Genomic DNA, 25952 nt, shown 5'->3' with positions numbered 1-25952 from the left:
TGATGGTGAAGAGAATTCCACCAAATTTGCTTCGAGGCTGCTGGATCAATGTAGTACAGAGGTAATCGGCTCACCTCCTCACAGCCGCCAGCTTCAGCCTCCCCTACAAATCACTGGTACACGGCTAACCAAATTACTGCTTCGGGCTCTGGGCCTCCCCGTTATGTGACTCAGGAGCCTCATTTGCAATCACCATTAACCAGAAAAGCCGCACGACTGCTCTGAGCCCGCAGAGTGGAGTGTCATACAATATTCACAGAAACCCATGGGCCAGAAGAGGCTGCAAAGCCTTTAGAATAACGCTCGCACAGTGACCCCCACCAGCTTGGGGTCCCCTTCCTTACCCTTTCTCCAGCCCCTCTGGCAAAGTGACTCCAGACTGGACAGAGAAAGAAGACTGTGAAATGCCCAGAGCTCTGGGAATGGGACCGTCAGAGGTGACTGTGTGGAGAGGAACTGAGTAACCCACATATCAGCTATTAAACAATCTTGTAGGAAGCCTTTAACTGCTTAAAGTAGGTATTCATGCAGAACACTCCAAAGGCCACCTCTAAATCTCTAAAGACAATGCTCAGGTCTTTACCTCTCATTCAGCCGCCTGCTGTGCTGTGTGAAACAGAGTTAGCAAAGCTGGGTGCAGCACGGGATTTCCAAAGATTATCCTATAAATGGCAAAGGCGGGCACACATCTCACATCTCTCCTTTCCCGGTCCTGCCTCCTCCTCTTCCTTACAGCTCCCACCCTCCCCACTGCCACTCAATACACATTTATCCACATAGGTTGGTCTTAGAATGAAAGGCACATGGATGCATCAACAAATGGTACTGAAGTGCCCTAGCTTTAGATTTCATATCTGTCAGGCACTTAAAGCCACGGTTGTCCCATATGCCCCTCCCATTCCATGTGTTCGTGTGTGTGTGTGTGTGCGTGCACGTGTGTGTTTCTGTTGTAACCCAAGGTTAATGGGGTTGTCTGGGGTGGTGCAGGCACGGGGTGGAGGTATCAGAGAGGGCCTCATGGAAGTTTGCCAGAAAGCATTTTGCTATTCTTCTTTCAGAAACTTGTTTATCAAAGGCTGTGGTTAAGAGGAGGAAGCCACTCAGCCAGCCTCAGCCTAGCTACTGCCTGCTTGGGAAGTGCTCATGACTGACGCCAGAAGGGCTCTGGCTAGCACTACAGAGCCTTCTCTGGAAAAACCTGGGCACAGGGACTGACCGATCCTCCCCTCAGAGGGCACCTCTGCAGATGGTGCAAAAGAAGGCAGGGCTGCCCAGGGCAGGACACTGTAGAAGCAGCTACTGCCAGTGGGAGTGGAGCCAGGAGAGAAAGGCTTTCTTGGTTTAGAAACAAGCAAAGGACAGGAGGGAGAGAGGAATGCTGAATCAGGACCAGGAGCAGGCGTCCTCATGAGCGCCAGCCTGAAGTCTGCTCGCCACATTTCAATAACCACTGTGAATGAGGAAGCAGAGGGCAGCCGGCCAAGAGAGCTGGCTCCTTGACGGTCACTTTTCACAGGGTGGAAAAAAGTGGGGGCACCATTTGGAACCCTAATCTGTGCAAGTGGTCCTCAGAGACAGAGACAGAGACTGAGGTAAAAGGTCTTGTTTGCACTCCACTGCCTGGCACTCACTGAAAGCTGAGGTCTCTTATGTTCAAGGCTGGCTACTCTAAATGTCCCTTTTAATTAGGGTGAGCTTCAGGGGTGTAATGGCTTTAACCAGAGGATCTGATGTCCCCAGGAAGGCTCTGCCTTCCATTTAGAAGGAAAGGCATCAGCTTGCTTGAAGGAATCCCCAGTTACTGAGTAATCACTATAATAAGATTGAGAATGAAGGTGACCTATAGAAGCATGGCAAATACACAATTTTCTTTGCTTTGTAAGAGAATTTTGATGATAACTCAGCACTTGCCTCAGGTTCTAAAATGCTGTTGGTTCTAATTCTCAGGAAAGCCCAGGAAAGGATAAAACACATAAATGCTTCCACAAAGAAAAACACAAGCTTCCCAGCCCTCTTTGTAGCTACACGCAACCCAGAAAATTGAACGCAAGGTTGTAGTCTCTCTGTCCTTGGTCACCATTTCATGTACTGGCCTGTCATACAAAGTGTGGGGAAGCACGGCAGATCAATAGCTATTCTGGGTTAATATTGCCACAGAATTTTTTTTTCCTTTAAAAAAAGAAGGACATTCCTCCTCATTACATAGATCACAGCTTATTACATCCAAGGCATATTTCCGTGGTCTGTTTATGCAAATTAGTGTTTAGAAGGAGATTTTTTTTGAGGTTACATGTGCTTTTTAATACAAGCAGTGGGGCAGTGATGCTCCTATAGAGTTAGTCCTTTTAAAGCTCTGCAAATGACTATCAGCCCTTAGGTTTGAGAAGGGGGTACAACTTACCTGATGGGCCGCCTGCACCCTCCAGGTCTTGCCCTACCTGGAGCCCCCTCCAAATCCTGTGTGCCTCATTCCACGTCCTGGGGACATTAGCAGCACTCAGCTTGCTTTATCTGGGGTGATGTTCCTCTGAGCAAAAATCCCTGAGTGTTTTTTTATGGGAAATGAAAAGCCAGATAAGCGTGTAAGTGAAAAAGTGAGCCCTGGCCTCTCAAAGCATGTCATCCATTTTTATGTTACTGATTATCTGATTTCTAAATTGCCTGAATGTGTTCAGTGACAACTTTTGAATTTGCTATTGGAACTCTACAAATTATATATACAATAACATACATCATTTTTAGAGGAGAGTTGTGAAACACCTCTGATACCTCTCTTCAGTCAAAAGCTGAGGCGGAGAAAGGGTAGATGTTCATAAGCCCATTTAAAAGGTGAGGAAGGGAAGGCTCAAAGAGGTGCAGGAGGCGTTTAAGTTCACACAGCTGGCCAGAGCTGACTCAAGGCCTCCAACGCTAACTCTGGACTCCTGGGTCAGGGCGGCAAGATGATTTGTCAATACCCAGGCAGGCATCATTGAGAAATACACACAAGTGGTTTCCTCTGACTCCACACAGAGGCCTTAACACCTCGCTATTCTCCATCATCAGCTGCAGTCAATGAACCATATAAATTCAAACTTCAGAAATGCTAAAGTCTCATAAGCAATTTTTAAAGGTATTAAAATACAAAACAGAAGTAAACAAAATTTCTTGCCCCAGGGAACTAACTAATGCAAAGTGACAAAATAATGGAAGTTTGAATGCGGTCTCAAAAGTGGCCATAAAATGGAATTCAGAATTATATTTTAATGTGTATGCTATATACTTGCTTTGCCAAGGGTGACTGGTGTGAATTCTTATTTATAAAACTAAATTATACAAGAAGAAAAGAAATAGTGGAATGAGAGGAAAGAGCTCGCAAGCAAGAACAGGTGTGAACAGTTGCATGCGATGGTATTCGTCACAGCTGGGGTACCAGAGAGAGTCAGATGCTAGGTCAGGTGCACCATAGGGGTCCCAGGACAGTCCATCGCTCTTCCACCAGAACTGGTCTTGGCATGTAGCCCCAGCAGCTCCAGGCAGCTGTCTTTCCGCGGAACTTCTAGGAGTGGGGATACCCATCAGCGCTGACCTGCGGCGCTGCAGCTGAGGATAGTCTGGCTGTGGGAGTTTATAAAGTAATGGACAACAGGCAATGCTCTTCCTCCCCAACAGCAGTGGTCAGAAGGACAGATCTATCCTCACAGGGACTGTCGGGCGCTGCAGACATGGCCCCTCCCCCCGGCACTCAGTCTTGTCTTACACAGGAGGACAGGAAAAGAACTTCCAACGAGTCCACCTTTTATGTTAGGAGAAAGATAAGGTGCTGAGTTTCCCATCCGGGGAGTTCAGCTTCACCGTCTCCCCAGCCCCCACTCCCCTGACTTCCCCTCCTCCCTACCACCCCAGCCAGTGGCCCATCGTTCCTTTCCCGGTCAGTCTTGGCTGTGATGTTTAGCGGCTCTGCCGGACCCCATATTTTGTCTGGTCTCTAAAAGGGCACTGACCTGAGGGTACAAATGCAGAGGCCGCGGGGCAGCTAGGCAGCCACGAGCAACCCAGCACTCAGCTGCCTAGGGAGCTCCAGGCAGCCGCGGCGGCAGCTCGGAGCTGGTTTCATTATTACACAATCCAGGCAAATCCTGCTCCAGTACAAGGAGCGCATCTAACCAGCAGGAAGGAAATAAGCCAAAATCCTCCCGACACCACACACACACACACACACACACACACACACACACGCACACGAGTCCGAGGACAAGGACAAACACTTTGCAGAAAGAACCCTCCCCCACCCCCACCAACCTCCAGGTCCCTGTTTCAGGATTCCTCACCCCGCAGCGGCTTCTAAAATCCTCGTGTTTGACCACCTCTCCCAACACATGGGACAGAGAGCAATTTGGCTAACTTCAAATCCTGTCTCCTGAGCACTTGCCCACAAATATTAGGGGGAGCGATGGGGACGCCCCCCTGTTCCCTCCACCACCCTCACTTCTGCCCCCCACGCCACTCTCAGGTTGACAGCATCGGGGAAAGACACCAGACCATCAATCCAATTTTTCCTGCCAGTTAGGGAAACAACGCTCGGTTACTAACAGCACCCAGCCACCTAGAGAGCGAGAGTGAGCCGAGGCAAACACGACGGGTCCAGACACAGTCCCAGCCCCCGCGACCTGGCTTTGCAAAGGGCTGCACGCGCTCACCGGAGGGTCGCTGCCGCCTCCGAGAAAGGACTTGAACCTGAGCCCAGTGAAGATAAAATGACACAGAGACTCACCTTCAGGTTGTGAGTGGGGTTGACGACACAGACAAGTTGCCCGGCAGCGGAGAAAACCCGTTTAGCTTTGTAGTGCTGAAATCGGAGATGAATGAGATCTAATACAGCCCCAAAGCACTGGGTAAAGAAAAGCATCACAACTTTTGGGGGGTTGTTGGCCCGGGAAGGCAGCGGAGGAAGCTGTGTGTCCTTGGTCTCTGGAAGGAGCGCAGCCTCTGAGACACTCCGCTCCAGCCCGGCTTAGCGCGCCTTCATATTCATCATCAAAATAAGACGGTTAGAATCTTGCAGCAGTGAGGCGGCCAATCAAAAGGACAGAAATGTTATCCTTGAGGTGCAGAGACAGCCAATAACAAATGCCTTCCCTACCGAAACTCCCTGATGAATTGAACCTGGCGGAGAACGTATTATTGAACATTACCATAGATCAGCACATTGCATTTATCTTGTGATTACAGCCAACCATACCTAATGCTGGGGAGATAGGCTGACAAAATTGATTGCTTAATGTGTCTCCATTTATTAATTGACTTAATTTAACATGAGAGTCTTTCTTAATGCCCTGGCAAGAACGTAAAGCGTTTAAGCAGCCAAATAGTACAACACCCCGCTCCAAAGTAGGCAGATGGATAACGCAGATCGTGGCTCGACTCACCAGAGCTGCTTGGGAGAAAATAAAATATTACTAGACTCTGATTCCAGATAAGGACTTGGCAGCAGCAAAAATGTGTATCTTTCAATCTTGCGTTCTGACTTTCTGCAATTTGGATTACAGCCCCTTGATAAATCTTACTCTCCACTCTTTATCAAAGAAAAGAATCCCTGACAAATGCATTTGGAGTTGAGGGGTGGAGGGAAGCACATATATATGTATTACTATATATATATATATTCTTTTTTTCAAAATACTGTGATTACTGAAGTCTGAAAGTATTAAAGGATAAAAATGCACAGACTATGCTTCAAAAAATAATGATATCCCTGATGCATGAATGCACACACACAGAAAAACCTACACTGAGAGGAAAGAGGCTTGTAAATCAACAAAATAATTACAGATGCAGAGAACCTTTGCTTGTCATTCATTTGCATATTGGTGGGCAGCAAATTGCTAATTAACCACTAGATTGTTGGAGACATTAAAATAGAAATTAAGGATGCACATACCACATCATTTACTTGTTTCTGCAAATGCTAGCAGCACATTTCTGTGCTGGCACAGGGAGAGGGGTTTCCAGTCCTCAGACTGCAAACCTGTCCTTGCTCCCCAGAACAGGGCTAGTGGGGGGACAGGAGGCTGCTGGTTCTTGAAGAAAGATTCCTAAGCAGTTCTTGAAGGACTTTGGGTTTTTCGGGACTAGCTCTGATGGTTTAGTCTTTGCAGCTAAAGCAGGGCAGCTGAGTGTATTGTGTTTTCCCTCTTCACTGGCTGTTTCTCTGTTGAGAAGTCAGGCCAGATCCAGTGCTGCCTGGAGCAGGATCAGCCCCCACTGTGAATTGCACCCTGTGAGTGTGAGCCCCTGCATGGCTCTTGTTCTGCTCTGGCTACAATGCTTGGGTTGTATTGTATGCAAAACATATGCACACGTGGAATACCTAGGTCTGTGACTTGGTCAGGCAATTAAACTAACAACAGAATAACATACAGGATAAAAATAATGCACAAGTTTATTGATGCCAGGACAGAGCCCAGGTTGTTCATTTTAACTTGCATTTAACTTAAAACCAAGCCAATGTTTTAAGAGACAAACTGAGCACCAATTAAAAATGGAAACTTTGCACTTTTAAAATAACTACACTGGCACCAAACTAGAAGATGACAACATTTGAACTGATTAGAACCTCATCAATGTGATATTTTTATAGGACATGAGTCCCTGGAGCCACCTGTTACATGGCACCTAATAAGGGCTGCTGGCCCATAAAACCAGAAGCTTTCTAAAGTTTGTATTGTCCAGCAAATAAGCTTTCAGCAGTTCACTGGGAAAACATTTAATATCCTTTCATTGGCTTACTTGTTTTAAAAACTAAAAGTGTGCAGGTACTCTCATAGATTCCTTAAAGATATATTCATAATTCAGAAATGTTCAAATTATTTTTACATCTTTGGCTGTAGTGGAACGATTGTGTTGATTTTTTTGTTTTGTTTTTCTTTACTTTTTAAAAATGTATTGTTTCTGTCATCCACCCTGCTAGAAGTAAGTTCCATGAGAATGGGAATTTCTGATTTTTTTTTTTTTTGAAAAGGTATTTTTTTAATGTAATATTCTTCCTATTTCTTTTTATTATTATTATTATACTTTAAGTTCTAGGGTACATGTGCACAATGTGCAGGTTTGTTACATATGTATACATGTGCCATGTTGGTGTACTGCACCCATTAACTCGTCATTTACATTAGGTATATCTCCTAATGCTATTTCTCTCCCCTCCCCCCACCCCATGATAGGCCCTGGTGTGTGATGTTCCTCTTCCTGTGTCCAAGTGTTCTCATTGTTCAATTCCCACCTATGAGTGAGAACATGTGGTGTCTGGTTTTCTGTCCCTGCAATAGTTCGCTCAGAATGATTTCCAGCTTTATCCCTGTCCCTACAAAGGATATGAACTCATCCTTTTTTATGGCTGCATAGTATTCCGTGGTGTATATGTGTCACATTTTCTTAATCCAGTCTATCACTGATGAACATTTGGGTTGGTTCCAAGTCTTTGCTATTGTGAATAGTGCTGCAATAAACATACATGTGCATGTGTCTTTATAGCAGCATGATTTATAATCTTTTGGGTATATACCCAGTAATGGGATGGCTGGGTCAAATGGTATTTCTAGTTCTAGATCCTTGAGGAGTTGCCACACTGTCTTCCACAATGGCTGAACCAGTTTATAGTCCCACCAAAGGTATAAAAAGTGTTCCTATTTCTCTACATCCTCTCCAGTACCTGTTGTTTCCTGACTTTTTAATGATCGCCATTCTAACCGGCATGAGATGGTATTTAACTGTAGTTTTGATTTGCATTTCTCTGATGGCCAGTGATGATGAGCATTTTTTCATGTGTCTGTTGGCTGCATAAATGTCTTCTTTTGAGAAGTGTCTGTTCATATCCTTTGCCCACTTTTTGATGGGGTTGTTTTTTTCTTGTAAATTTGTTTGAGTTCTTTGTAGATTCTGGATATTAGCCTTTGTAGATGAGTAGATTGCAAAACTTTTCTCCCATTCTGTAGGTTGCCTCTTCACTCTGATGGTAGTTTTTTTTTTTTTTTTTTTTTTTGCTGTGCAGAAGCTCTTTAGTTTAATTAGATCCCATTTATCAATTTTCGCTTTTGTTGCCATTGCTTTTGGTGTTTTAGATATGAAGTCCTTGCCCATGCCTATGTCCTGAATGGTATTGCCTAGGTTTTCTTCTAGGGTTTTTATGGTTTTAGGTCTAACATTTAAGTCTTTAATCCATCTTGAATTAATTTTTGTATAAGATGTAAGGAAGGGATCCAGCTTCAGCTTTCTACATATGGCTAGCCAGTTTTCCCAGCACCATTTATTAAATAGGCAATCCTTTTCCCATTTCTTGTTTTTGTCAGGTTGGTCAAAGATCAGATGGTTGTAGATGTGTGGTATTATTTCTGAGGGATCTATTCTGTTCCATTTGTCTATATCTCTGTTTTGGTACCAGTACCATGCTGTTTTGGTTACTGTAGCCTTGCAGTATAGTTTGAAGTCAGGTAGCATGATGCTTCCAGCTTTGTTCTTTTGGCTCAGGATTGTCTTGGCAACGCGGGTTCTTTTTTGGTTCCACACGAACTTTAAAGTAGTTTTTTCCAATTCTGTGAAGAAAGTCATTGGTAGCTTGATGGGGGTGGCCTTAAATCTGTAAATTACCTTGGGCAGTATGGCCATTTTCACAATATCAATTCTTCCTATCCATGAGCATGGAATGTTCTTCCATTTATTTGTGTCCTCTTTTATTTCGTTGAGCAGTGGTTTGTAGTTCTTCTTGAAAAGGTCCTTCACATCCCTTGTAAGTTGGATTCCTAGGTATTTTATTCTCTTTGAAGCAATTGTGAATGGGAGTTCACTCATGATTTGGCTCTCTGTTTGTCTGTTATTGATGTATAAGAATGCCTGTGATTTTTGCACATTGATTTTGTATCCTGAGACTTTGCTGAAGTTGCTTATCAGCTTAAGGAGATTTTGGGCTGAGACAATGGGGTTTTCTAAATATACAGTCATGTCATCAGCAAACAGGGACAATTTGACTTCCTCTTTTCCTAATCGAATATCCTTTATTTCTTTCTCCTACCTGATTGTCCTGGCCAGAACTTCCAACACTATGTTGAATAGGATTGGTGAGAGAGGGCATCCCTATCTTGTGCCAGTTTTCAAAGGGAATGCTTCCAGTTTTTGCCCATTCAGTATGATACTGGCTGTGCGTTTGTCATAAGTAGCTCTTATTATTCTGAGATACGTCCTATCAATACCTAATTTATTGAGAGTTTTTAGCATGAAAGGCTGTTGAATTTTGTCAAAGGCCTTGAAAAGGTATTTTTAAAATAAAACGATTGTACACAAAATGAGGATGCCATCCAAAAGGTCAAAGATCTAAAACTTTGTGTTGATAATCTCATGCTTGTGCTTAAAATATAAAAATCAATGCTCCTTTAATTTTATCTTGAGTTTTAAGAAATTAAAGACCTAATGTTTTTAGAGTACTTTTAGGTTCACAGCAAAATTGAGAGAAAAGTACAGAAATACCTCATTTCCCCCCACCCCCACACCTGCACCGCCTCCCCTATTATCAACACCCCCCACTACAGGGGTGCATTTGTTACAATTAATGAACCCACACTGACTCATCACCACCATCCAGAGTTCATAGCTTATACTAGGATTCACTCTTGGTGTTGTACATTCTACGGGTTTGAACAAATGCAAAATGACCCAAATCCATTGTTAGAGTATCATAGAGAGTATTTTCACTGCTCTAAATATCCTCTGTGCTCTGTTTATTCATCCCTTCCCACCCACCTCCTCCAGCTCTTGGCAACCACTGATCTTTATGCTGTCTATGCCATAGTTTTGCCTTTTTCAAAATGTCATGTAATTGGAACCATATAGTATGTAGTCTTTTTGAATTGGCTTCTTTCACTTAGTAACATACATTTAATATCCATGTCTATTCATGACTTGATAGCTCATATGTTTTTAACACTGAGTAATGTCCCTTTGGGTGACCACAGTTTGTTTATCTGTTCATCTACTGAAGGATATCTTGGTTACGTTCAAGTTTTAAGTTAATTTTTGTGAATTGTGTAAGATCTGTGTCTAGATTCCTTTTTTATTTTTTTTATTTTTTATTTTTTATTTTTTATTTTTTATTTTTTTTTGAGGCGGAGTCTCGCTCTGTCGCCCGGACTGGAGTGCAGTGGCCAGATCTCAGCTCACTGCAAACTCCACCTCCCGGGTTTACGCCATTCTCCTGCCTCAGCCTCCTGAGTAGCTGGGACTACAGGCGCCCGCCACCTCGCCCGGCTAGTTTTTGTATTTTTAGTAGAGACGGGGTTTCACCGTGTTAGCCAGGATGGTCTCGATCTCCTGACCTCGTGATCCGCCCGTCTCGGCCTCCCAAAGTGCTGGGATTACAGGCTTGAGCCACCGCGCCCGGCCTAGATTCCTTTTTTAAATCTGCATACAGATGTCCAGTTTCAGCACCATTTGTTGAAAAATTGTTAGATTTACAACTATGTCTTCTTGGGTGCTAATGTAAATAGTATTGTGTTTTTAATTTCAAATTCTACTTGGTCATTATTTACTTATAGGAAATAAATTGACTTTTATGTATTAATCTTGTATTCTACACCTTTGTTATGATCATTTATTAGTTTGAAGATTTTGTTGATTCTTTTGAGTTTTCTACATAAATAATCATGTCATCTGTAAAGAAAGGTAGTTTTATTTCTTTTTTCTCAATCTGTATACCTTTTATTTCCTTTCCTTGTCTTATTGTATTAGCTAGAACTTCCGGTACAATATTGAAAAGAGATGGTGAGAGAGGACATCCTTGCCTTGTTCTTGATCTTAGTGGGAAAACTTCTATTTTCTCACCATTAAATATGATGTTGGCTGTAGGTTTATTGTAGTTATTATTTATCAAGTTGAAGAAGTTTCCTTTTGCTCCTAGTTTACTGAGAGTTTGTATTATGAATGGGTGTTGGATTTTGTCAAATGCTTTTTCTACGTCTATTAATATGATCATGTGATTTTAATTCTTTAGCCTGTTGATGTAATGAATTACATTAATTGACTTTTAAATGTTGAACTGGCCTTGTGTACCTGGAGCAAACCCATTATTATATTGCTTTCTTCCTTTATTATAACCTCAGCCAGTTATCTTAACTTCACCAAGGCTCAATTCCCACAACTATGACATAAGAATAACAGACATTTCTTTCTTTTTCAGGGTCATTGTGAAGACTAAGATGATATATTTGGAAGTACCAGCATACTGCCTGATTTGAAGCAGGCTCCCAATACTTGCTTCTACTGAGTATCTTTGGCAGATGGGTGATTATTTGGCAATATATATATATATATTTTTTTTTTTTTTTTTTTTTTTTGAGACGGAGTCTTGCTCTGTTGCCCAGGCTGGAGTGCAGTGGCCGGATCTCAGCTCACTGCAAGCTCCGCCTCCCGGGTTTACGCCATTCTCTCGCCTCAGCCTCCCGAGTAGCTGGGACTACAGGCGCCCGCCATCTCGCCCGGCTAATTTTTTGTATATTTTAGTAGAGACGGGGTTTCACCGTGTTAGCCAGGAGGGTCTCGATCTCCTGACCTCGTGATCCGCCCGTCTCGGCCTCCCAAAGTGCTGGGATTACAGGCTTGAGCCACCGCGCCCGGCCGGCAATATATTTTTTTTTTCCTGTACCCTGAAATATTTTTTCCCTACTGATATCTACCTTACCACCCAGAGTCAAGCAAGCAAAGGGCATGATAAAAGAGGGCATGATAAAAGCATTTTGTCAAATACTTTTTCTACGTCTATTAATATGATCATGTGATTTTATTTCTTTAGCCTGCTGATGTAATTAATTACATTAATTGACTTTTAAATGTTGAACCAGCCTTGTGTACCTGGAGGAAACCCATTATTATACTGCCTTTTTCCTTTACTGTATCCTCACCCAGTTATCTTAACCTCACCAAGGCTCAATTCCCACAACTATGACATGGGAATAATTGACAGTTATTTCTATTATAATAGAAATAAACTTTTTCTAAGTACAATATACTAAGGACAAATGTTCCTGATATTACCCAGAGACCAGGACTGGGAAGGTGAAGCCTGAAGGGCTACAGAGTGCCGATCCATATCAGTCATGAGACTAGCAGCACACACCTGCTACTACTAATTCTTTCCCTGGCTTCAGACTTGAGCCCTAGCTCTAACTCTATACCCCAAAACTGGCTTCTGTCACTCTATTTTAGAATATGAACTACATCAATCTGTTCCTAGAGATAGTCTTAAAAATAATCATTCATTGGGCAATGTTTAGATCTTACCCTAATAATAAAAGTTCATGATTAATGTCCCAAAATAGGATGGCACAAACTAGCCTTGAGGTGGAGATTTGGAGCTATGTTCACTTCTTACTACCAAGCTGGCTCCTTTGCAAGAGACACACCAATCCCCTCATGCTACCCATGAAGGCTAGAATGTCCCCTTCTTTTTCATGGCAACCAAATTTACATTTTATCTGTACTAGAAAGTGTCTGGGATTAATAATCAGACAAATCTGGATTCAAACCCTGAATTGTTACTTACTGTTACTTTGGGCAAATTAGTTAACCTCATTCATGTTTAGTTTTGTTGTCTGTAAAATAAAGCTATTAGTTTCATTAAAGTGTAGTTTAAAAGATTAAATGAGTAACTAGAGATAAAATGACCAGCCAAATGCCTAGTTTTTATGATAAAAGTAGCAATGAGAAGCTATCATCATCATCATCATCATCATCTTCTTCTTCTTATCAAAAACATATTTCTGTAAATAACACAAAGTACCAGTGAGGTTGTGGAACACCAAAACTCTCCTATATTGTTAGAAGCCACTTTGGAAAACCATTAGGTATCATCTACTAACATTAAACATATATATATATTCTATGACCCAGAAATTCTACTCTCCATACGCAAACAACAGAGATGTGAGCATGTCCTCACCAAAAGATATGCACTAGGATTTTCATAGCAACATATTCATAAGAGTTAAAAACTGGAAATAACCTGAATGTCTATCAGCAATAACACGAATACATTACATTATTTTTCCTCTGTTAAATACTACATAGAAATGAAAAAGAATGAACTATTGCTACATGCAACAATGTAATAACACAAATGGATCTCATAGAAATAAGTTTCAGGTAGAAAAGTCAGACACAAAAGAATATGTATATGTGATTCCATTTATGGGAAGTTCAAGGACAAGGTGACCTATAGTGTGAGAAATCAGAAGAGTGGTAACCTAGGCAAGGAGGGACAGCTGAAGGGCATGTGAGAGGGGCTTGTAGACAGCTGGCACTATTCTGTCTTGATCTATGTCCTAGTTTCATGAATGTTATGAATTGTATTGTTTCTCCCCAAAAATTCATGCTGAAGCCCTAACCCCCAGTACCTCGGAATGTGACTTTATTTGGAAATAGGGTCTTTACAGAGATAATCAAATTGAGCTGAGGTAATTAGGGTGGGACATAATCCAATATGACTGGTGTCTTTATATAAAGGAAAAATGTGGGCAGAGGCATGCATATAAGAGAGCACGACCTGTGAACATGAAGGCACAGACTGGGGCAACACATCCACAAGCCAAAGAGGGCCAGCGATCACCAGCAAACTACTAGCAGGTGGGAGAGAGGCATGAAAAGGACCCTTGTAACCCTCAGAAGAAACTAACCCTCCTGACACCTTGATCTTGGACTTCTGGCCTCCAGAACTGTGAAACAATAAATTTCTGTTACCCAAGCCATACAGTTTGTGGCACTTTGTTATGGAAGCCTTAGCAAACGGATACAATGAGTATGTCCATTTCATGGAAATTCATCAGGCTGTGAACGAATGATCAGTGCACTTTTCTGTACATAAAATCAATGCCCTCGATAACACTAAAATAACCAGTGAATGAGCAAATAATTGAATATTGAAATAGTGAATTATTTCATAAAGGTTTTAAAAAATCTATTGAAGTAATCACAAAGGGAAATACTTGATTATATAAAATATTAAACTCTGTATGTCAAAATAATGTCTAACAAATAAAATGGAAAAGTAACATATTGAGGATATAGATGCAACAAGTATGAGAAAAGATTTACATTTCTAATGAAGAACGCTTGTACATGCATAGACAAAGAATATAAACAGAGTAGAGATTGGGAGGCCGAGACGGGCGGATCACGAGGTCAGGAGATCAAGACCATCCTGGCTAACCCGGTGAAAGCCCGTCTCTACTAAAATATACAAAAAAACTAGCAGGGCGAGGTGGTGGGCGCCTGTAGTCCCAGCTACTCGGGAGGCTGAGGCAGGAGATTGGCATGAACCCGGGAGGTGGAGCTTGCAGTGGGCTGAGATCCGGCCACTGCACTCCAGCCTGGGCGACACAGGGAGACTCCGTCTCAAAGAAAAAATAAAAAAATAAAATAAAATAAACAGAGTACAGAGAAGAAGTAATAAAAAGATGAGTAAGCAGGGAGTGATGAGGTCAACAAGATGGTAAAATAGGAGGTCCCCGCCCTCCATCTGCTTCCAACCGAACCACCATCCACAGATAAAAATAGCTATAGGAGAGCTCCAGAATCCAGGTGTACATGTTAAGTATGTACAGACTTTTGTATCTCAATCATACCTCAATAAAGTGGCCTTAAAAATAAAAATTAATCCAGAATCCAGCTGTACACATTAAATATGTATAGATTTTTGTATCTCAATCATATCTCAATAAAGTGGTCTTAGAAATAAAAATTAATATGAAAATTAAAAAGTTCACTAGAACAAGAAATCAAAGAAATGAAAATTAAAACAAGACAACATTCTACCTTTTAAGTCAGCACTTTATATTTTTACTATTATTAAATATATGAAAGCATTTTTAATATTAAAATTGTTAAAATGATATAATTATTAAAATATATTATATATAATATATATGTGGTATATATTATGTTATATATCCAAGGGCAGGTCTATAGCGGTTATCTTATGATCATACTAACATTGTATTAAGTATATGTTGGAGAAGCATGTATATATCCAGTGCTGATGAATCTGCTATGAGGCTGACATTCTCTTCTGCTAGTGGCAAGAATAATAAAAACAAACATTTAAATACTCGTCATATGTCAAGAACTATACTAAATACTTGGCCTATGTATTCAAGAACATAGGTAGTCAAATATCTTATTTTTTTATTTACACAATACCATAAGTAATATTTGTCTCATTTCCAGACGAGGAAGCTATGGCTTAGGAAAATTAAGTAACTTGCCCAGGGTCACTCAATTAGTAATTCGTAAATGTAGGATTTGAGCCCAGACCTTGCTGATGACAGATACCAAGTAGTACTACCTCTGAGACTATAAACTTATTGCACCTTTTCCTTTAAAACAATTTGACAATATGCACAAACAGCCTAAAATGGTTCCTAATTTTTTTTGTTTTTTTTTGAGACAGAGTCTCACTCTGGTGCCCAGGCTGGGATGCAGCAGCATGATCTTGGCTCACTGCAGCTTCTGCCTCCCGGGTTCAAGTGATTCTCCTGCCTCAGACTCCTGAGTAGCTGGGTCTATAGGTGTGTGCCACCATGGCCGGCTAAATTTTGTATTTTTTTGAGAGATGGGATTTCACCATGTTGGTCAGGTTTGTTTAAAATTCCTGACCTCAAGTTATCTGCCCACCTCAGTCTCCCGAAGTGCTGGGATTACAGACTTGAGTCACTGTGCCTGGCTGGTTCATAAACTTTGACCTACTAAGTAAATTTCTAGAAATCTGTTCTTATGATATAATCAGAAATTTCAACAAAGATTTAAGTACAAGGGTGTTTGCTGTTGTATCATTTATACTACTGGGGAAAAAAAAAAAAAACAGAAAGAGACTATATAGAGACTATAAAGAGACTATATAGTCCACAATAGAAGTAGACTTAAAGTATTTAAGGTGTATCTATCCACAATACAGAAAAAATGATAGCTATAAAAATATGTTTCTGTAAAAAATGTAGAAAGACATATACATAACACTATTCACTGAAACACTATTTGTAATGATAAAAGACTAGGAACCTCCAGAATATCCCTCCATAGGGGACTGGTTGAATAACTATATACATCTCCACAATGGTGACCATTAGCCATAGAAGAAACAATTATCTCCAAATACTACTATGGAATGAATTCAGGTTATACTGGTAGATAAAGAAAGAAATATGAAGAATAGTGTGGATAATGTGCAAATGTTTATCTTCGAATGAAGAATACATGTTTATTTGAATAGCTATTTATGTATTTAGAAAAGAAGAATAAATAAAAAACTGGAAACAAAGTTAATATACAGGAGGGAAAGGAAGAGGGCAGAAGGTGCAGAAATGAAGCCAGACTTCTCTGAATATACATTGTTCTATAGTTTGGCTTTGAAACCTTGAAGTTATTTTACAAAATTTCAAAACAAGAAATTCCTCAAAATTGCTCTTGACAAAACCTCGTCAAAAGCAAAATAAATCAACTGTTTTTCAGGTTGGTGGCATATGCACATAGAGAAAACAATTTTAACTGAATTTAGACATAGCAATTTGACTAGAAGTCCTTAGTAAGATACTGTCTAGGGACAAAAACGCAAAAATTTTAACTACTTTCAGCAATTATATTGTTGGTAGTAGTGTTTGGGTAGTTTAAAAATATATCTTCACCTTCAAAAGGTAAAACCAAATTCCCCTTTCCTTGAAACTGAGCCAGACATAGGGACTTCCTTCTAATAAAAAGTATGAAAATGATGTTTGACTTCTGAGGCTAGATTGTCAAAGGAATTGCAGTTTCCCTCTTGTTCTCCAAGGTGGCTTACTCTGAGACCAGCCCTCGTGCCATGAGAACATTCCATTAACCCTCTGGAGAGGCCTATTTGGAAAGGAACTAATATCTCCCTACCAACAGCCAGTACCAACTTGCCAGCCACATAATGAGACACCTTGGAAACAGACCCCAAAGTCTTGGTCAAGCCTTACATAACTGTAGTCCTGGCCAAATCTTTTAGAGCAACTTTATGAGAGCTGCCCAGCTGAGCTGCTCTCAAATTTCTCACCTACAGAAACTGTGACAGAATAAATGTTTAGTGTTGCTTTAAACCACTAAGTTTCAGGGTAACTTTTCTCCAAGGGTAATTTGTCATGCATCAATAGATAACTAATAAAGAGTTTGCACCAGAAATAGAGTGTTTCCATAACTAAACCTAAGATTTAGTAGTGGCTTTGGAATTGGGTAGTGGGTAGGAGTTGGGAATATTAATGAAAACATAAAGGACCTTGAAAAGGCTTTTAGTGGAAGCCCAAGGTTGAGAGGAGTTTATTCTGGAGAGGTTTGTGGTTGTGTTTAATCTGAGTAGGCTACAATAAGAATCATAGGAGATCTGCAGCCATAAAAAAGAATGAGTTCATGTCCTTGCAGGGACATGGATGAAGCTGGAAACTATCCTTCTCAGCAAACTAACACAGGAACAAAAAAAACAACACCACATGTTCTCACTCATAAGTGGGAGTCGAGCAATGAGAACACATGGACACAGGGAGGGGAACATTACACACTGGGGCCTGTCAAGGGGTGGGGGGCAAGGGGAGGGAGAGCATTAGGACAAATACCTAATGCATGTGTGGTTTAAAACCTAGATGACAGGTGAATAGGTGCAGCAAACCACCATGGCACATGTATACCTATGTGACAAACCTGCACGTTCTGCACATGTATCCCAGAACTTAAAGTAAAATAAAAAAAAATTTTTTTAAAGGAAAATAAAGACTTCAAAAAATAAAAATTAAAAAGAATAACAGGAGATCCATGAAGTTTTTAAGAGAACTAAATTGGCAGAAATGTCAGGAGCTTGGACTGAAAGCTTGCATAATTCATATAAAATTGAAAGAGGCCTTTGAACCCTCAAGTTTCTACCGGCAAGAAGCAAGATCAGAAAACTATTCAGCAGAGAACATAGGCTACCTTTCATGGAAAAGAATGAATGACCTAATGGGTAGAACCAAGGGCTCAGATATGGGAGCTGGGAGCTATGGAAACTCATTCTCAGGTCTTGTGTTCTAATCAAGGAACTTCCAACATTTGCCCTGATGGATTTCAGAATTGCTGTGGGTCAGGGACTCCTGCAGCCTCTGCCTCCTGGGTTCAAGTGATTCTCCTGCCTCCTGTGTCTCCTGGTCTCTCCTGTTTTGAAAGAGGTGAGTCTATAGCAGTTATCCTGTGTTTGTGCTACCATTGTATTAAGTGTATGTTGGAGAGCAGGTGGCAGATAACTTTTCTCTTTAGATCACAGGTCCTCAGATTGTGAGCAACTGTACTCAAAGAGCTGAACTCAAGGAAGTTGAGGAGTCTCTGCCATGCTTGGATCTGACTTAGATAACAAGATCCTAGACTGTGAGTTGGTGCTGTAAAGGAATAAGATTTTTGGGATCTTTGGAAGTGGTGTGTGTATATTGCATGTGGGAGAAATGTAAGTAAGTTGCAGCCAGAGGGTAGGAAGAAATAGGTCTGCAAATTCTTTAACATTCCCCTTTCAACAGGAAGAGATGAATTCCTTCCCTTTGAAAGTAAGCCAGACATAATGACTCACTTATAACAACAGAAAGTGATAGACACAAAAATGTGTGATTTCTGAAGCTAGACAATCAAAGGCACTGCCACTTACATCTTGCTCCCTAGGATCACTCACTCTGGGGGAAGCCAGACATCATGCTATAAGGACCCTTTTGCAGCTGTGTAAGAGGCCATCTGAAGGGCAGCCAAGGTCTTCTGTCAATGCCAACATCAACTCAGCATCAACTCACCAGCCATGTGAATATGCGCCGGTGGGAGCAGATCTCCCAGCACCAATCAAGCTTTCAGATGACTGCAGCTCTGGCCAATATTTTATCTGCAGTCTTATGAGAGACCTTGTTCCAGAGTCATGCAGTCTTATGACTTAGAGATGTATGGAAACTGTAATATAATTAGTGTTTGTCCTTGTGGCAAGTCATCAAGTTTTGGAGTAATTTGATGTGTGTGTATTGTTGATGAAGCAAATGAGTAATTACACTGGTGTCATTGAAAGAAAGAAGTTACAGGTATAAGATGCATGAAGTGAAAAATACATATATTGTAGTCTTGAATTTGAATTGCAATGATTGCAGTGATGTATTTTATGTTAAGGAGGTGGAGGAGGTGGAGCAGAGGTAAAGGAGATGGAGGAGAAGGAGAAGAGAAAGAGGGAGGGAAAGGGGAAGCTAAAAGGGAAGGAGGAGAAGGAGAAGAAGGTATGTTACTTAGTTCTGTCTACTGAAAAGACCTTTAAAAATGAGTACTGTAGGGCCAGGCATGGTGTCTCACACCTGTAATCCCAGCTCACACCTGTAATCTGGGAGGCTGAGGTGGGGTGGATCCTAGAGCTCAGCATTTTGAGACCAGCCTGGGCAGCACGGCGAAACCCCATCTCTACCAAAAATAAAATTAGATGGGCGTGGTGGTGTATGACTGTAGTCCCAGGTACTCAGGAGGCTGAGGTAGGAGGATCACTTGAGCCTGGAAGGTGGAGGTTGCAGTGAGTGGAGACCGTGTCATTGCACACTGCACTCATACCTGGGTGACAGAGTGAGACCCTGTCTCAAAAAAAAAGAACACAGATTGTGGTTTCCATGTAAAATTTCCCAACAACAAACAACCTAGTTATCTTTGAAGAAGTGGCTAGTTCTAGGTGTCTGGAGCAGAACATGTATTAGATGAGCCTGGAGCATCCCATCACCACAGAAAGTAAGGAAGCAATTTAAAAAGACAAGGAAAAAAATACTAGGGTCTTGTTAAAGACTCAGAAATGATCATGAAGAGGTTCTTACTTGCTGAAGATGGGACAATTTTGGAGTATCATTAAAATGACAGCTGCAATGGATTAAAACACATCAAACATGTTTAAGTCCTTGCATTCATAATGATACTTAAAACCTAGCTTGCTTTGGATTATATTTGGCACTTAATTCATTCATTGTTTTGATAACTGGCAAACAAAGGGAATAAATTGAGCATTTATCCTGCCTTTCTTGTATGAACTGCACCTTAGTATAATCAAATCATCAGTGAGAAGTTTTTTCTTGCAGCAGTATTCCAGTTAATAAATGAAGAAATAATGGTCAGATGAGAATATTACTTTTTTGAGATTCCTAATGAAATAATGGTTCTGGGCAGTGACCCTCAATGGCTGCTGACCACACAGAGACAGACAACCAGGTACCGTGTCTCTCCCGGGAAGCTTATCATCCCACTTATGAAGTATGCTTGCCAAAGTACCCAATGTGAATCTGATCAAACCTTTAGATTTAGCTACCATTTTTTAGCAAGTATAGGGGACAGAGGAACATTAGCAATGACAGCATGAAAATCCAACTAGCAAAATCCAGATTGTAAGGAACCCTACGGGAAAACTGACCCACTTTTTTAACAAATAAGGAACACATTGCAAAGAGAGAGAGATGGGGAGGGAAGAGAAAGAGAAAGAAATCATGTTTACATGATCATTATAATGTGCAAAAAAGTCCAACATATATTAAGTTGGGAAAATTAGGATATAAAATTGTATTTATAAAAAAGTTCACCTTTTTTAAAAAAGAAGTATGCTGTACAGTATGAAAGAAAAAATGCAAATGTAGTTAACAGTCACTGCCTTCAGGTAGCAGGATTATTGGCAATTTAAAAAAATCATTTTTAAAATCTGTTTTAAGAAGCAAATATTATTTTTGTAATCACTGTATTATATCCCTTTTGGAAAAAGGAGAAATAGATAACTCGATTTTAAAAATCAGTAAGAATCATACAATTTTAAAACACTCTTTTTTTCACATGATGGCCCCATCTATGCTTTCATCCATTGAGATTCTATTTTCTACAAGAAAATTGACTAATCCCATTGGATTGTCATGTGTCGATGGGTCCCGTCTCCCTGGTAACAGGCATGTATTTTACCAGGGGTCTTGTGGGAAAGATCTGAATCCGATGTAATGAATCAGGGCTCACCTTCCGGCTCTGAGATGGGAATGAGAAGTTCAGTTAGCCCTCATAGAACTGTTCAGGACGGTCAGCAGCTGAACTAGGAAGTCTGATTTTTGGTAGATAACAAGCAAAGGAGGCAAACAGCCTCCACACAGCCCGGCTGGGTACAGATGGTCCACGAGCAACAAGTTTATTCTGTAACGTTGCCAAGGCAACAGCAGCTGCTTCTGGCAACAAGGAAGACGGTGGGAGGGGGAAACTGTGGGAATAAAGAGGCAGATGATTCTGTAAATTTTTCCTAGGGAAATGGGAAAGAATATGATAAAACAGCAAACACTTTCTGGGTGAGCCTACTCCCCAGCGCTTGATGTGTCAACAATGAAAGGCAAATGGTGTTTTTCATATTATAATCCTCCTAGAACCCAATGGGCGCCTAGGGGCTCTTGTCATGTTGTCATTTTCCCTTCCACGTCTCCAGACAGTGGTGGACAGGCTTTCTTACAGCGTTATCCCCTTGAGTGCTAAAACACATTGATGTTTTCCTGTGACAGTTGCCGTGGCATCTATTCACATGGTTGAAAGATGCTTATTATGCTTTTACTTTGCCTGGACTTGAGAGGGAAGAAGAGAGGAACGAAATAGCATTGGTCTCCTCCTCCTCCTCCTCCTCCTCCTCCTTCTCTCCTCCCCTTAGCTCTTGCCTACAAATCTTTCTACCTGCAAAGGAAGAGGATGAAGTCAGAAGAATGCAGCAGCAAGGAGGGAGCGAGAGATTATGAGAGGGTGCTAAAGAAATTTCACCCAAAGGAGAGAGTGGCCAACAGGGTCCCCTCCAGAAGGCAGCCCTGAGACGGCCACTGGGAACCTGTGAAGCTAGGTCAGGGCCTCTCTAGGCAGGGCAGAGGCCAGTTCTACCTGTAACAGGCCCTAGAGAAGGATCAGAGCTGGGCAAGAAGAGAGAGACATGAAAACAATCAGTGTGGAGAGGCTGAGCATCTAAATATTCCTACACTGGAGAAACAGAGTCCTAACACAGATACTGAGGTTGCATGCAGCTTTTCACAATTAAAAGAATACCCTAATGAGAATCCTTGTATATATATTTTGCTTTCTTGTCTGTAATTTTTTAAGATAAATTTCTTAGAGTAGAATTGCTAGGTACATACACATTTCTGAAGCACTTGCTATATATTTTCAAAATGTATTCCAGGAATATTGTTCTGAGTCTCCCTCGGAACCTCATTTAGTGTGTTCAGAACCTGAAAGAGTCTTTGGGTGGTGGTTTTCACTCACTCACAAGTAAGAGCATTTAGAGTCCTGCTGGTGCCCAGCTGGGACTGAATATGTTTTCAAATGCCAAACCACTTTAGAGCAAGGCAGGATGGCATAGAGAACAAAACCTGAACTTGGGAATCAGGCAAGTCAAGGGAACCTGAATCTGAACCCTGGGCTCAGAGCTGTTCATAGTCACATATATGAGGCTAGAGGCAGGGAGCCCACCCTCTGGGATCTTTCCTTTTCTATAGACAGGGGAGCTGAGGCCATCCTCCTGGTGTTGGGCAGTGACTTAGGTGCGGTGTCTGGGACATTGCTAGGATTATTATTCTCACTGGAGCGGGGGAAGGAATGGAATTCACCTGTGCTTGCTTCCTGGACTTAAAAGTAAGATTAGGTGAGGTAGAAACCCTGACCAGGAAGCTCTGTTACAAATTGGCACTGGGCCTGTGTTAGGGATCTCCAGAGAAACAGAACCAGCAGATAGATGGATAGAGAGGGGTTTGTGGGGAGAAAGAGAGAGTTAAGGAATTGGCTCATGCCATTGTGGAGGCTGGCAAGTGCAAAATCTGCAGATGGGACTGGCAGGCTGGAGACCTAGGGAACAGTCAATTATGTGGTTCAAGTCCGAAGGCTGTCTGCAGGCCGAATTCCCTCTTCTTCAAGGGAGATTAGTCTTTTTCTACTACGGCCTTCAACCGACTGGATGAGTCCCATCCACATTAAAGAGGATAATCTGCTTTACTCAAAGTCTACTGATGTTAATCTCATAAAGAAAAATACTTTCACAGAAACATCTAGACTGGTGTTTGACCAAATATCTGGGTAATGGCCAGGTTGATACTTAAAAATAACCATCACAGGGCCCCATAGAGCACTGTCTAAACATCAATAATTCTCATCTCACATAAACCCTCCGTGAAGTCAGTAACCATGACCCTAATAAGTCACTCACAATGAATAGGGTCCTATTGATGTCATTAATGGCATACAGTAGTTGGGACTAGACCTTAGATTTTCTTTATTTGTGCTTCCTTAGGAGGAAATAAAACAAAGGACAACAAAAGTTTGATACCGAGAATAATGTCAAAAAGGCAACTTCTTCCACAGATTTGGGGGTTCATAGATATTTATGCCAATATCTTACATATTAAATGAAAAAGGAAAATATCTAAAGGAACCACTGGACTCGGGACCAGAGTCTCCCCCTCCAGCCGTAGTGAAGTAGATCATCAGACCTGCGCTGAATACAGCAGCAGGAAGATTTGCTTCAGTCATCTACATAAAAGTGCATGAGTTTTGATTGTACTTGAATCTGGAAAAGGATTGAAAGCCGAGACCTTGCTGGGGTGATTTAATTTTCTTAGAAGGGTGATACTCTGTAAACTCAAGGTATTGCTTCCTTTTAAAACAGAAAAAAAAGGAAAGAGAACGGAGCCCTGTATCTCTGAGGATGACACCTTGCTCTTTTCTCTCTTTGTTTCTCTGGAGCAAAATTTCACCAGCTCCTGACAGCCCATCTCAGTTATTCCCCCAGTTTATGGCTGCTTGCCTATCTTTCTTTGTTTGGTGCACATGAGAGGTGCAGAGCACTTTCTGTAACCTGCTGTCAGAAAAGCCACGTGTCCTGGTTGGAAGTCCAAGGGCAAAGATGATACCCAGCATTTTAAAAGGTGCCTCTCGTGGGTCTAGGGAAAGAGGTTCTCTTAGATTCTGTTGCTAAAAGTATAAATGAGAACAATATTCCTGGAATATACTTTGAAAATATATAGCAAGTGCTTCAAAAATGTATATGTACCTAGCAATTCTACTCTAAGAAATTTATCCTAAAAAAAAATGATGGACAAGAAAGCAAAATATATATACAAGGATACTCATCAGAGTGTTCTTTTAATTGTGAAAAGCTGCAAGCAACCTAAATGCCCAACAATATGCAGGATTGAATAAATGAATGACAATTCATCTTGAGAATAGAATATTATATAACCATTAAAAATGATAAAATGATGATATACAAGTGTGTATCTGCTTGCAGGCAGAATTCCTGCAGACAGGAATATAATGAATGTATGTATATATACATTAAATCAAGTTTAGCCTAAATCTGCCTCCTTACACATTTTAAATTCAGCCTAAAGGTTTTTCTCTATATAGTGAACTATAACCTATATGGAGTTGTAAACAGACTGCAACTTACTTTTGTGTCAATCACCAACTTTTAGCCAATCAAAAAAGGGGGTCAGCTATTCAAACCATGTTCACATGAGGCAGACACCAAGCCGTAAGCAGTCTGGCTGCTTCTGCACATCACTTCAATTCTCTGTCTGTCACTTTTCTTTTTCCATCCATAAATCTTCCACCATGGGGCTGCACTGGAGTCTCCCTGAGCTCACTTTGGCTCAGGAGGCTGCCCAATTCATGAATTGTTCTGTGCTCAGTTAAACTCTGTTGAATTTAATTTGGCTAAGGTTTTTCTGTTAACACTTATATGCAAAGATATTTATGACATATTAAAGAGGAAATTAGGTCTTAAAATACTATATATAAAAATAATTTCATTAAAACCCACACACAAGTTTTGATTGATATACACCAAAATATTTAGAATGACTTTCTCTGGCTAGTAGAAATTTGGCTGGTTGTTTTTCTCTTTTTACTTATCTGTATTTTTAATTTTTCTCCATTGAATTTATTCTTACATGTATGTTTTAAAAAATAGGGGAAAGTGCTTTTCTTTTCTTTTCTTTTCTTTTTTTCTTTTTTTTTTTTTTTTTGAGACAGAGTCTCACTCTGTCACCCAGGCTAGAGTGCAGTGGCGTGATCTCGGCTCACTGCAACCTCCGCTTCCCGGGTTCAAGCGATTCTCCTGCCTCAGCCTCCTGAGTAGCTGGGACTACAGGTGCATGCCACCACACCAAGCTAATTTTTGTATTTTTAGTAGAGATGGAGTTTCACCGTGTTGGTCAGGCTGGTCTCAAACTCCTGGCCTCGCGATCCGGCTACCTCGGCCTCCCAAAGTGAAAGTGCTTTTCTTAGGTATTAATTGCTTGCTGTCCTATTACCTCCTTTCTCCGGTTAGAAGGGCAGATGCTAGGTTTCCTTGAGGTCCATGAGGGCATCCAGGGAGGAAAACTGTTCTCAGCATTATCTGTTATTTTTCACCTCCCGCTGGCATTTTAGCATCAAACATTGATGGTAACCTCTCAGATTGGTTTTCCTTGTCTTTTGTAAAAAAGAAATTGCTCACGGATACCAGCAGCTCCTTGTAAAGAGTCTGGATCACATACTATAGTGAGTGAAGGCAGCCAGTTAATTCTAGGAGAGGCCCTGCCACCATGTTGTCATAAAAACAGCATCTCTTTGAGATTTGTTAACCTAAATTCATCAAGAAGATTCTGGGGCTAATGACAAAAGAAAAAAAAAGTCAGTAATATAAACAAAGGTAGTACTGAGAAACCGTGTGTGTGCGTGCGTGCGCGTGCCCACGCTGGCATGTGTGCATGTTTCAGTGAGGACAGTTGATTTCTTTTCCTCCTCTTTGCAGACCCTGAGACCTGATATTTTTAGTGTATGTAATGGCAGGGCTTGAAATGATGCTATTTCTTGATAATGCTGGGACATTTCACCTTGAGTGCTCATAGAACAGATAAGCTAGAAAA

At 41.1% G+C, this 25952-nt stretch overlaps 1 protein-coding gene across 2 annotated transcripts in view; it reads right to left on the bottom strand.

Annotated features, from left to right (window-relative positions):
- The window catches only part of SIAH3 (siah E3 ubiquitin protein ligase family member 3), a 90301-nt gene extending 85271 nt beyond the window's left edge, over positions 1-5030 (bottom strand). For both annotated transcript variants that reach the window (XR_004428850.1, XM_033176960.1), the window contains exon 1: positions 4754-5030. Coding sequence is in view for 1 of the 2 variants with exons in the window: in XM_033176960.1 (XP_033032851.1) it covers positions 4754-4888 (135 nt within the window). In the remaining variant the exon portion in view is untranslated. The remainder of the gene's footprint in view (positions 1-4753) is intronic.
- Between the last annotated feature and the right edge of the window lie 20922 nt (positions 5031-25952).

This window comes from Trachypithecus francoisi, unplaced genomic scaffold (assembly GCF_009764315.1).
Source record: "Trachypithecus francoisi isolate TF-2019V2 unplaced genomic scaffold, Tfra_2.0 Lachesis_group18, whole genome shotgun sequence".
Lineage (NCBI taxonomy): Eukaryota > Metazoa > Chordata > Mammalia > Primates > Cercopithecidae > Trachypithecus > Trachypithecus francoisi.
This window is presented reverse-complemented; position numbering and strand designations above follow the sequence as displayed.